Here is a 13346-nt window from a genome sequence, read left to right as displayed (position 1 = left end):
AAACACAGTGTCTATTAAGGTATCAAATTTGTATTCCAAAAAAGCACGACACTATTGATTTTGAATTTTAACTAGACATCAGACAGTTAGAATCTGAGATTCTTCCTCTGTTGAGACTTTAAGCTTTTGGTGTTTGGCATGATGTAAAATCTTTTTCTCAGTCAGATTTAGGGTGTCAAGAGACAGGCTGTGAGTGCAATCACGTTAAAAAGTACAACTTTGTTCAGACATGGCTACTGAGTGATTTCACCTTGGTACTAATTACTGTGCTGATGAAGACAGAGGTGAAGGTTACTGTGATGCTGTGCACGATCTGCAGAAAGAGGCTGAGCGCTGCTGCCCTCCAGAGGCCAGCATCGGTAACAACACAGTTTATAAAGCACTTTCCTGTGCAGGGTCTATATCTCACATGCTCACCTTGAATCTCCCATATATTTATAATTTAATATTTGTGTCATCTACCTCTAGCCAATTAAAACAAGAAAGCAAATCCAATGATGCCAGAGTGTGAAGGTCTGAACACAGGAAAGTCAGTGGAGAGTATGGTATCACATACCTGTGGGTTTGAAATTTTATTTTACATTAGGCATCAAACATATCAGCAATATGCAGAGTCTGACTTTGTTCAACTTATTTGGTTTGGATTTTCCTGATTTTAACTAAAGCTGACAACATTGTAGAGCAAAGCTCCACACTACAGACTTTTGCTTCATCAGGTGATGCTAAATTGGGCAGCCAAGCACTGACAGAAAGGCATCTAACCCATAGTTAAATGTGCAGGTTTGCCTGATGCTAAAGCTGCCAGAGGAAGACGGTCGCAGTGAATTGCTCCAATATCTGGCTCAGCACCATAGTTAGGAAATGAGAGGGATGTCAGGAAACCAAGTGTGATCTAATTTATTTACATAAGCGCATCCAGCTGTTTAAACACATCAGCTGGGTGCCTTATGCGCAGATGTGGGTTTATATTCGGTATAAACACATTCAATATTTGGATATCATAGTTATTACAAGGCAGAGAGGTTTTAATGCAACAACCCTGAAAAGCTCAACATGTTCTTTGTTAAGTCTAAATAATACTGTTTATTCAATACATAATTAATGCAGCACATAATTACTTCCTTTTCACTCGACTTTGATTACGGAAGCGGTGCATGTGGAGCTGAAAACACTTGTGTTGAACATTTTGTATAAGAAATTAGGTTTACTGTTGTAAAAATAACCTGTTTAAAAGTACAGAATATAGCTAAGCTAAATCACTACAATTTGCATGTACTATATACTTTTATGTATCGGTGTATATTATTATTATTATTATTGTGATACAATGTACACATACATCAATCAATGGTCCATCACAGGGACACATATACGCACAGACAACCACTCACTCTTGCATTCACACTTGTGGACAATAAAGACTGTTTGAACCTGCAGTAATCTTGTGTTTTTGAACTGTAAGAAGCCGATGGAAACCCATGCAGGAACGAGGAGTGCATGCCAACTACACAGAAAGGCACCTGAACGACCCTGGAATTGAGCCCAGGATTCAAAAAGCAAATATTTTAAGTACAGTAAACACATTTTTTTCATTTGTAACAACCCAAATACATTACTCACTCACTAGACCCACATTAAACTCTGTTTACAGTACATACCTTGGGGGTTGTAAAGAAGAGACCTCTAATAATAGTTGAAAAGTGCATTTATTTTATTCCTCCTTTTGGCACTTCAGTTATCATAACTGGTCAAACAGTTAACAAATCAAAAGTGAGTGTCCCACTACTGCAGCTTAGGAGTTATGTCAAATTTACTGCCCAGCAGAAATTCAAAACGTTATCATGTATAAACAGAGCAGTTCTTAAAAGTGTTTAAGCAGTTGAACATTTTCAACAGTAAAAAATAATAAAATAAGTAATATGATTTTTAGGTAATGAATAAATATATTTTTTGGGACGTTTAATTTTAATTAAAAATTAAAAAAGGCTGAGGTTTAAGGAAAAATTAAAGTGTTTTTAACATTTAAGGGTAAGAAAATACTTAGAGATGTTCACAAATTGTTTCATTAGCACAACCTTAAACATTTAAATGGATACAATACTTCACATAAGTGACATACAGTATTAAAGGATATTTTAAAACCATGCAAACAGACAGCACCAAAATGAGACTAACATAAAGCAGCTTTTGCAAAAACTGGGCCTGTTTGAAAGCAAAGGAGAATAAGGTTTAATTTCAACAGCTCATGGTATCGTCAGTATAATGAATGGAACATGCAGGCTTTAAATGCTAAAAAGGTTTTAAAAAAATTGGATTATAAAAAAGTTCATGGAGTGGGCACCATAGGACTTCTTATTTCAAATTAAAAGTTGGCACTGAAGGCTACCGTTAATTGTTCCTCTGCATTCTGGCGTTCACTTTGCTCCCACTAAGTGCCAATATATTGCTCCTAATGCAACGTCTCAGGCACTGTCACACGCAGAGTCATTTTCCCCGAAGTCATTTGATTTAAAATCCTAATATGATTTGGCTGCTCTTTTTTGGCAAAGGTACCTGGTAAGATTGCGATCTTGGGATTAGCCTTTATCATAAAATAAATTCATTTGTTTGAGTCGTTTTTTATGCATGTTTAGAGTTCTGCCAGCTCCATGAGTGCTAGTGCTTTTTCTCTAGGTAATTTGAGGGAACCCATCCTTTCCTTGGTCCACCATTGTCCAGAACTTTGCAATACCACCATCCATTGGGGTTTCTCTCTAGGACCTCCAGGCTTGTCCCCTCAGGAAATCCCATGGTCTCCTCGTCACCATGGTAATCTGCTATGGACACATACACCTCTCTGAGGTTGTTATGAATGATGTGAGGCTTAGGTTTCACTGTGGATACAGGGAGGGCATTCTTCTGAGAAGTGAGACCGAGAGATTCGGAGCTACCTGTACCGGACCTGTTCCTGTTGGGAAATGCTAAATTGTTTGGCGTCAAATTGCGCGGCACGGTGCCAAAGGAGGCGTTGCGTCGGACTGTGGGGCTGGCACGAGGGTGATCTGTAGAGTTGAGGGATTCATTTCTTCTGAGAGAGCTGACAGGGCTACAACCTTCCCTGATCGGGGCCGATATGAAAACAGACTGGGGCCTAACAATTTGCTGCTGTTTGGTGCTATTCTGCTTGTAAGAACTGAACAAGCCAGTAGGCTTGGAGAGGCCACCAGGCGGCTTGGATGGGATAGGTGGGGTGACTTTCCTCAAGTTTTGGTTGATGTTGTTCAGTGCCTGTACCCTTTGTTCATTCTTCTCCAGGCTGTTGGACTTGCTAAGGCTTCCAGGTTTAGTTGGGGTGCCATCAGATTCTGACCCTGCCATGTTATCAAGTTGCTTGACGGGCTCCAAGTAGTATGTTGGAGCCCAACCCTCTGAATCCCCCCAGCGAATATACCACCAGCCACTCTCCTGCTTCTCTAGCACTTCTACCTCCACTCCAGCTGGAAAACTAAGCTCAGTTTCTTGGACTTTCTTATATGGATCTGTAGTGCGATACAGATTGCATCCTTCCAGGTCAGAATCTCCTCGGCTGCCTTTTGAATAAATGGACGATAGATCCGATGTGCTCTGTGAAGAGAAGGAGTCCTCAGAGGAGACAACTGAAGCTGTCTCAGAGTCCTCACCTTTAGCTTTGGTGCCATTTTTCAGCTGCCCTGTTGGCCTCAGCTGTCTCCTCAAAGTACTGATGTCCATCTTCTCTGCACTGGAGGCTTTCGCTAGTTGGGGTTTAGGCCTCACTACTGGCTTCAGTTTACAGGAAGACTTAGTGGAAGAGGACATCTTACTTTCCTCTTGGTCTTTCTTAGGTCTGGACAGATCTGGAGTGGATTCAGTGGAGGCCGATTTAGGACTAGATGCCTCCTCAGCTTTGGTTGAAAAAGAGCTCCCATTCAAGTCTATTTTGAGCTTATTTCCAGCTAGTCTCCATCCACCTGATGTTAAGTTTGCAGTCTTGCCAGTTTCTGACAAGACATTTGTCTTGGAGGAATTTGACTCCCTGCTGTACTGTCTCTCAGGGGTTTCTCTGAAGGGTCGAAAGCCATCATTCTCATAGATGCACTCTTCATCTCCATCTGCCTCTCTTTCTGCCTCATGGCCGTCTTCAAATGACTCACCCATCTTGAAGGAGGCACTGTGGAGCGATGAAGCAGGAGACGGCTTGGAGGACAAATGGGATCCTTTCTCAGAAGATGTATCCTCATTTTTTCCATCCACCAACGAACCTTCTCCCCTTAAAAACTCAAACTCAGACTCCAAGTCCAGATCACCGATGGCAGGAACATCATATTCTGGCTCTTCATACGCAGGTCTCCCAGGAGACACAGGTGATTCCGGAGCTTCAGACCCGGGGCTACTGGGAGGCGCAGTCTCCACTGAGTCTTGTTTTTTGACAGGGGGAGCTGGAGGTGGTACTTTGGGGCGGCACAGAGTGCTTGTTCTGCGATTCAGGTTGGGCTTCTTACGTTTATCAATGTAGGAGCAGGGAGCCCAGCCCTCCTTCTCTCCTATCTGGACATACCACCAACCACCAGAATTCTTCTCTATGACCTGAAATACAAGTTCAAGACAAATTTGGAGTTTTAATGTTGGATTTTAATTTGAATTTGTCTTGGGAAACATTATTCGTACTGAGCTGAGACCAATGAAAACACAGATACAGCAAAACATATATTGTTGGTACACTTATTTGTGTATTAACCCGCTTTTTACTAAGGTTTACCTTGACACAGGTGTCTTACCTCTGCTTTTTGTCCGCCATTGAAACTGATACCATCAGATATGCAAGACTGAAAATCTGCTATGGTGTAATACTCTGCTTCAACTGTAGGGGGCTCTGGTGGAGAAGGTAACTGGAATCCCTAAGCAAAAATAGGACTGATCATAAGCAACAGAAACTAATTTCACAAAAGAACTAGAGATCCAAACAAATTAGCTAAAGATTAAGCATTTTATATAAATACTGTACACGTTATGTTCACCATTATAGAGGAGTTGCTTCCTTAAATATGATTAAAAGCAAAGACTAGAGTCAGCCATTTATTAATTGGTCAGGGGCATGCTTTTATTGGAGCAGTATACAGATCCATCAAGCTATGTGATCATTAACAACCTGTCAAATAAATAAATTATAAAACGACTAGAGTGATAATTAGATGCTTAAAATAGAAAGCACTCTTACCAAGGTTGCATCTCTCCTAGGGGGAGGTTTTTGCCTTAGGACTGGAGAGCCTACCAAACAATGAAGTTGGTTAGAAACAAGCGAAAGTATATACAGTGTGACAGCATCAAAAAGGTTTGAAGTGATAAGACTGACCGATTTCAACTCTATGAGGTGCAATGCGAGCAACAGCTGGTGAAGCAGGCTCCGCTTTGCTTTTTCCATCTTGTGGCGAATTAGGAGGGCTGGAGTCAGCACAGGGGATTGGCAAGCTGATCTCCTTCCTGGCCACCTGGGGGCTCTCTGGGCCAAGCTCAGTCTGTACATCTTTCTCACTCAGGGCTTTCTTGTTAAGTAGGTTACTGATCTCCATGATGTTTCCAATGATCTCCACTGGACCTGTAACAGTCTTTTTACGAGGAGAGAAGTCATCCTTCACCTTTTTTAGGTAGGAGGCCGGAGCCCAGCCCTCTTTATCCTGATACCTGTTAAATAATTTGGGACAATTAGTGATTAAACAAGATTAAAGAAAAGAGGTATCTACGGCATAATAGCAGAACCTTACCTGATAAACCACCAGCCTTCCAGATTCTTCTGAATCACCTCCACAATGACTCCTTTTTCAAAAGCAATTTCATCCTTGCCCTCGCTGGAGTAAGACTGCACTGTCACATACTTCTCCTCTGTCAAACCCATTGCACAGAAGCAGAATGGTAAGATTCAGAGGGCAGCAAATTATCTAAACATTTCTAAGAATATCTAAGAAATCTAAGTGAAAGAAACTGTATTTTCTAGTCTCTAGGTCTATAAACTATCACTACAGAAAAAGGAGATAAGGGTTAAGAAATTATTACATTTAATCATTTGACAGCTGCTTATAACCAAACTGACTTCCAAGTGAAATGCTGCACAAAACCCGTAATCTGTAATCTGTAATCTATGCATATATGTACTCGCAACTGTCACCAATTTCACTATGTGAAACTGGAACAAAGGTTTATTTTTAAGGCACAAATGAAATTGTCCTGCTTTCTGGGATTTCATTTACTGCCAGATGTGGAGTGTCTGTTAAAATGTTCCTTGGCACATCAGATTTGCCTATAAATGTTTTATGAAACTGAGAAAACTTTATATTCTTAAATAACTGCAGATACATAAATGAAATTTGGAACTGCAATACGAAAAAAAGTATTTAGCAAGTGTATCAATATTTGATTGTCTGATCTACTGTATATTGGATAACTGGTATCTCTAGAGATATTACATGATATTACATGACATTCAGCTCTGTGGGTTGCTGTTCCTCTAAGCGAGAATTACAACCTGCCTCAAAAAGCTTGAACAACATGAAAGTTTACAATAGAGGGTTTGTTCTCTCCCACATATGTTGAAAAGCTTTTTTCTTTTTTTACAGATTTCTATGAAACCACTGTAATGAGAAACTAATCATATTTTATGCAGCACAGATATAAACTTGTAGGGACAAATTTACATCATCTGGGTAATCGTGCCCATACTCTCCATTGATTCTGTGGTATTCCTGCCTTAAGGACTAATTCATAAAAGGCAACATCCCCAGCCTGTGTTGTTCCCTCTCTCCTGTCTCATTTCCGCTTATCCCTCCACTATCTCAATAATTAGGCCTTCTTACTGTAGCTCTATAAAAGTTAAAAGGAGCATATTTTGTATACTTCGAAAGTCAGCTAGTGAAATGTATCCAATTATGAACTACTCTCGCATTGCTTAATTACACAAAAGCTTTTTATTAGAGGCATATGGAGCAAGCCAGAGTCCTAACAGTGGCCTTGGCCTTGTGACAGCAAGTGCCTCCCATCTCACATCATAGAGAGAAGAGGCACCATGCTGATTTATGCATTCCCATGAGGCCAAGGGGCAGAGCAAAGGCATCATTTCCTGTCATTATGGCAATTCCTGTCTAAACACAGACAGCACAGGAAGAAGAGCCGTGTTCACAAAATACGAGAGCACAACTAATCCTAGCCCTTCGCTGTGTGCTGTTCTTCAAGATGGCAAACAAGAATGAACATTTTGGTGAGTGGTGACATATTACAACATTTTCCTTTTACCCACCCAATTCCAAGGATGTGCAGGGGCTGAAGGGTGTGGCATAGGAACGACCTTAGCTTGCAAAACCTCCATGGGTAAAGGATATTACTATACACTATTTTCCTTTTGCCTGATTCTTCCGGCCTCTGTGACAGGCCTGGTAAAACGTTTTCCTCTCACCGACCTCCTCTTTCAAACAATATCCAACGGCGCAACGAAGGGAAACTCTGAATCAGATGTTATGTTAACCACAACATGCATCGCCTGCATAAGTGTTATAAATTATTCTTGTGGAGTCAGCAAAATATCCTTTTTTTTTTTTTAAACACAAAGCAGAATTTTAGTCCTCCAGTGGAAACAACTCTCCCTCCACTCCAGAGAGCAGCATTCACTGCCAAATGCAAAGTTTGGGCTGAACTCAAGAGCTTATCCTCACTCCTGACAGCTGTCCAAATGCATCGCCTGTGAAAAAACTATCTTGGCCTTGTAAGAGCGAAATGGACAAGTCTGTGACCGGGAATGTGAGCCTTTGCTAACCAAGTGAGATTTTAATAAGGTTCTGTCAATACTAGTTACTATCTTCATGATAGTACAGTACACCGTTGCGTGTTTCTACCACACTTGATTAGAGAACACAAACTCAGCTACATACATGATCCGTTTGCTCATAAAAAAGCAAACTATGGCTCTAAAATGCAGCACAAGGCATTCCAAACTCTAATACGCAACTGTTCTTCGATGAGTGGGTAGCGTTTTCTTTTTTCTGTATTTCTAAGAAGATTGTTTTTGGCACATGGTGTTTAATTATAATGAATGTGTTCACATGGAGCGATTTTTTAACATAATTTGAGCTTAGTATCAGTAATTGGTGCATATAAAGTTGCTGATTTCACCTTTGCTTTCCAGGCTTGCTTCATATTAACATCAGTTAGTGGTTAGTCATTGGGGATTGTGGCTCATGATAAATGAAATTGCTGGAAGACAACATGGGATGCAAGGCTTGAACAACTGTGTCCATTTAGAGATGAACACGTTGAGCCATGTGATAAAGCACAATAAATAAGAGGGGTGAGAAGAGCAATAACAAAGAGGAGGAGGGAGGGAGCTGATGCAGCATCTGTCTCTGTTCACCTCGGCTCTGCTGCCTGCTGATGACACCCCCCAGCGTCCATCTCCGGTCCAGCCTCTTCAGATGAGCCTTATGTCGCTTAGTAACTGACAGAGACACATGGTGACCAGACAATGACAAATAAACAAACAAACATGTGAGACATACGGATCAAGCAGAACTGCTACACAAACGCACACAACACAAATGACATGGATCCACCCCAACCCCACTATTAGCTACGTACATGGAGGACAAAAAACAACACCACAAAGAAAAACATGGTGGACAGTTAGGGTTGATGGATAGAGGTTACAGAGGAAATGTTAAACCCAGACATTTTGTCTGTGGCTTGTAATTAGGATGTTGTTAGCGTGGCTTTCCAATCTTGTTTTGTTAAAAGCATCTGGGACACACATTATTGCTGCAGGAATGCCATCCAATTAATAGAGCAGCTGAAGGTGCTGCTGGTTGGAGATACGTGCCACAGAAGGATATATTTTCCTGCCTTTAGGGAGTGAAAGATGGAAATGGCTTTTACCAGTGGGGAGATGTACAGTATCATGTTAAATGGTACAGCTCTTGTGGATTATCTTACAAACTGTAGGAACGCAAAACACTTGTGCTCATCGGAGTAGAAGGATTTAGAGTTAATGAAGCTACCACCAGCAGGCAGTAAGCTTAGCTTAGTACAAACTCTATCTCAGTAATTAACACAATATAAAAAAACTGGCTGCGTTTCTACAGGCATTTTAAAAGGTGCTGGATACTGTAGATCTAGTTGTTCTTCGTCTCAGTGTGCCTTCCCCTATCCTCAGCATTGGAACGAACCCACAGTTACTGGCACTAACAGCCTGCCGAGTGTTTTGTCTGCTGCTTGTTTTTGCTCTTTTTTTCCCCTCCTCATTTTCCTCTCACTCCAGTTGGTCAAGACATACAGTATGGCCACCCACCCTTGGACTTCATCTGCAGAAGGTCTCTATCATTATAAGTTTTTCTTTGCTAAAGCCACCTAGCGCTTACTCGAGAGGGATTAGTTGGGTTTTCAGCAAAGCTTAAGCTTACTACAGTATGTTGTGATTTGGTGCAATATAAGTAAACACAATTCGGGGTTCTCATCTACTGTAACTTTTCACCTGTAACAGGATGACCAAATGTTTAATAAAGCAGAGTTTGTTTGTATAAATTGGGAACAAAGCAAAGATGGAGCTCATTATGTCTTATTTCAAAAAGTAAACCACTATCAGAAATTCCACATCCAGCTTTCCAGGAATACATGTTTTGTTTCTGTGACAGTGTGGTGACACACACCGCTGACGACCACAGGACTGATATGCTTTATGAGGTTCATGCCATTCCCATGACTGACTAGACACATAAACACAAATTACACTGACAGATTGAGTTTCCCAAAGCCCCCCCCAACTCTAGCTATCTCCGCCAGAGTAGACAGGAGTCGGGTTTGGGGCGTAGACGTGTGCATTTAGGTATGTGTGCATTTCTGTGTCTGTGTGTGGTCATACATTTGTTGTAAAGCTGTGTTGAAAGCATATGTTGATAAATCCATGTTCAGTAAGTCCAAATGAAGACGAGAAAAGGCTTTTAACCTATTACACATAATGTGGTGCAGTAACACTGTTTAGTCTCAAGTGCTCTAACACACACACACACACACACACACACACACACACACACACACACACACACACACACACACCACCCTTAAGTCACTGACAAACACCAGGGGAGCCTGTGGCCTCATTGTTAGGGAGCAACAAATGATTGAAAGTAAAATTGTGCTGGAGATCCTTTTTTTAAAAGTGTAATATGCAACTCATTGAGCTCTGTTGCCCTGCTAATAATGAATGTACTAATACTAATGAGAGAGCCTGTGTCGCTCTCGAATGTCATGATGAGTGCATTTCAGCTGATGCTTGAATGAATAATCAATTTTTCAATGGAGTAGTCTAATGCATTATTATTTAGTGCTGATGGAAAAACACGCCTGGTTTAAGCAGAGGTCATATCACTTAACATTGTGCTGTGCTTCTGATGTACAGTGCATTACTTCAGTGCTTGTGGTGTGCACTCTCTGAACTCCTCCTTGCTGTTTACCCAGTTCTGAATCACACTCTGTTCAAGTGTGCTTATGATGGCACGCAGACAAAGAGAAGTGTTCACATCGGCCCGGCGTCAGCCGTCATCGTAGGCTGACAGCTGGGAAGTGGCATTTTGCTCCATTTTGTCAAAAGATCAAAGACTGGGGAACTGAGGACAGGGGTGGCATCTGTGTGTGGGTCTGCATTTGGGTGTGGGTGGGCAGAGGCGGCAGAGTTAGCACGGACTTACCTTCTCCAGCCTTAGAGGCACCCAGCTCCAAGTCATCCCGTGTGCCACTGTGGGAGTTGAGATAAGTAGCAGGGACCCAACCCTGCTCCTCTGCTGTGTTGACAAACCACCAACCTGTGGAAACACACAGCAAGCCTGTGAATGGAGCTGTGTGTTCAGGATGTTTAACAAACATGTCTCAGAATGCATTAGAGAGCACGACACAGTGAAATAGGCAGGGAGTGAAGTAAAAGGTCTCCTAAGGTCTAAAAAGATCCGCTGAAGTTTTCCAGATGAATTTGGGACAGTGATAAAATTCCCACTTCAAGAATGATTAAATGTAATCTGGCTTATATCCTGTTAAATCATTTGTTTTAGTCACTGAGACCCGATTTAATAAATGTCTTAAATCACAGGGATGAGCTACAAATGAATATGAAGAACCTAAATGTGTTCCCAACAGAATCTATAACTACAGTCAAAGCCAACAATATCAGAGGGACCAGTGCTTGGCTACAGCTTGACTCGTGAGAAATTTCATGATTTCAGTGAGTAAAACTTTGCTGAACCCAGCCAAAATGTTCATTTGTAACGTTGCAACAACTGTTCTGAAAAATGTTCCAGTCTTAGATATGAACACAACATATTTCTTCCTAAAATCTGACTCTAATAAAGTGAGTGAGAATAAAGGACTCATCCCGCGCAGGGTGGATAGGGTTTACTGTGCAGCGTCTTGTAGCTAATGTAAACTACATATGTGCTTTAATCATAGCAGTCAAGTCAACCTACATTTGCGAGACTGAGTCAGCTCTCTGCAGGAGTCGAATGTGACAAAGCTGGCAATATATTAAGCATATTGTGGTATAAATGTCCTATATGTGGTATCCCACATGTACTCTATTTGTTGTGGTAACCGGAACACAATATGGCTAACAGCTGTCTGGACAGCCCATAAAAAGGATAGGAGTTTTCCATCACACTTCTCACAGCTGGCCCAAAGCTGCAGTATGTATTTACTTTCCTACAGAAATTGTGAGTTATACGTTTCAGTGCAGACAATTAAATTAAGAAAATGAAGTGTATGACAGACAGAGTCAATTGACCAATTTGGATCATGGTAAGAGAATATTACAAGTGACCCGCAGAATGGCAAAAACACTGGACACATACTGTATAGTCATGGATAATGTCATTAGGTCTTAATGTTGACATCATAGAATGGATAGATTGGTCCATGCATCACTGTTGGACAGGCAGCATTAAAGACCTTCATAAAACAGAAATGGTATTGGTTGCATTTATGTATACAGAGTATTGTATATATACAGTAGATATACACAGAAACGTATAAGAGTCTAATTTCAGCGTATGTTTTTGTTCCACAAGACTTTGAAAAATGACTATGCTCAAAATGTCGCTAGCACCCCGTGGATTTTGACATCAAAATTAACCAGGGAAACAGTGGAACCCTGGAGAAACAGACACCATGACTTTCACGGCAGATTCATGATTCTTCAAGGATGTTGTGGGTTGGATCCAATACCTGGTGCACTTCCCACACAGCTTCATACAGTGTGTTGGTATGGTAAAAAAACTAATTGTTGGCAGTCCTGAATTTTGATGCCCTTCATAAATAACTGAAATGGTTTTCTGGCCATGCACCTATTTGTCTGCCCAAGTTAACAAAAACCTTGGTGAAGGAGAAATTTCCTGCCGACAGTTTAAATGCATGAGAGAGAAAATCTTTTCTTGGCCCGTTTACGCATGAATCTCTGTGATTCATGTGAAAGATAATTTAATTGATGAACTTTCTAAACTACAGGACATAGCAAATCATTTCACCCGTGTGGAGGAAATGGTTTGCATGATGCTAGGTTGAGTCCAAAAAGGAAGATGCCGTTAGTGTCTGGCTCTGAGCACTTTGCTGGATCAATTTCAGAAGTGAAACAAGCCATGTAATGGGTCCATCTTTGCACCGAAGCTGCGACTTCAGCAAAACCTCATCAAATCAAACACAGAAGCAAGCTACAAAAACAAAATGGTGTCTACAACAGAGAAACTGAAGATTAAAGGATAGTTGACTTAAAACTGACATTAATTATACTGACACTGTGATTTAAAATAAATAAAATGGAACTAACCATTAGAAAAATGTCATTAAGCAGCTGGAAATATTTAAACAAATCTCATCTGAAGGTTTAATAACAGAAAATGGCAGTATATCAACACTCCATGGAATTAAAATGACCACTATAGAGAAAGGTCAGGATGGCAGCAGTTATAAGATCTGCATTAACTGACTAAGGAGAAAATCCCTATATATGAAAATAGCCATTTTTACACTATTATGCCAGCACTGGGGTGGTGGTTGGTGTCACTTTTATGTCAGCAGACTTACACAAACGTGCACAGAAATGGAAACAAATATTACAATAAGGTGCAGGTGTTGTACTACAGTAATTGAGAACATTTGCGGCACAGACACACTGTCACTTTAAAGGCCTGAGTAAACACATGCCGTTATTGATGGCTAACGCTGCCCTGTCTATGTTTTTCAACCAACCTCCCATATTGCAGGTGCTTAGGCTGAGTTCAGCGGACCTCAGAAGAAGCAATAAAACACACATACATTACACAAGCGCTGATTTT

The 13346-nt window shown here is 41.0% G+C and overlaps 1 protein-coding gene across 7 annotated transcripts in view; it reads right to left on the bottom strand.

Annotated features, from left to right (window-relative positions):
- Positions 1-881: 881 nt before the first annotated feature.
- The window catches only part of sh3pxd2ab (SH3 and PX domains 2Ab), a 42173-nt gene continuing 29708 nt past the window's right edge, over positions 882-13346 (bottom strand). For 5 of the 7 annotated variants that reach the window (XM_055502493.1, XM_055502497.1, XM_055502496.1 and 2 more), the window contains 7 exons: positions 10719-10832; positions 8393-8476; positions 5760-5877; positions 5351-5679; positions 5216-5265; positions 4776-4895; positions 882-4584 (listed from right to left, as the gene is read on the bottom strand). In XM_055502493.1, the coding sequence (XP_055358468.1) occupies positions 2656-4584; positions 4776-4895; positions 5216-5265; positions 5351-5679; positions 5760-5877; positions 8393-8476; positions 10719-10832 (2744 nt within the window). In that variant the 3' untranslated portion in view covers positions 882-2655. The remainder of the gene's footprint in view (positions 4585-4775; positions 4896-5215; positions 5266-5350; positions 5680-5759; positions 5878-8392; positions 8477-10718; positions 10833-13346) is intronic. The other 2 variants (XM_055502495.1, XM_029175910.3) reach the window with 1 other exon arrangement.

The sequence above is a fragment of the Betta splendens genome, chromosome 15 (genome assembly GCF_900634795.4).
Source record: "Betta splendens chromosome 15, fBetSpl5.4, whole genome shotgun sequence".
In the NCBI taxonomy this organism is placed as follows: Eukaryota; Metazoa; Chordata; class Actinopteri; order Anabantiformes; family Osphronemidae; genus Betta; species Betta splendens.
This window is presented reverse-complemented; position numbering and strand designations above follow the sequence as displayed.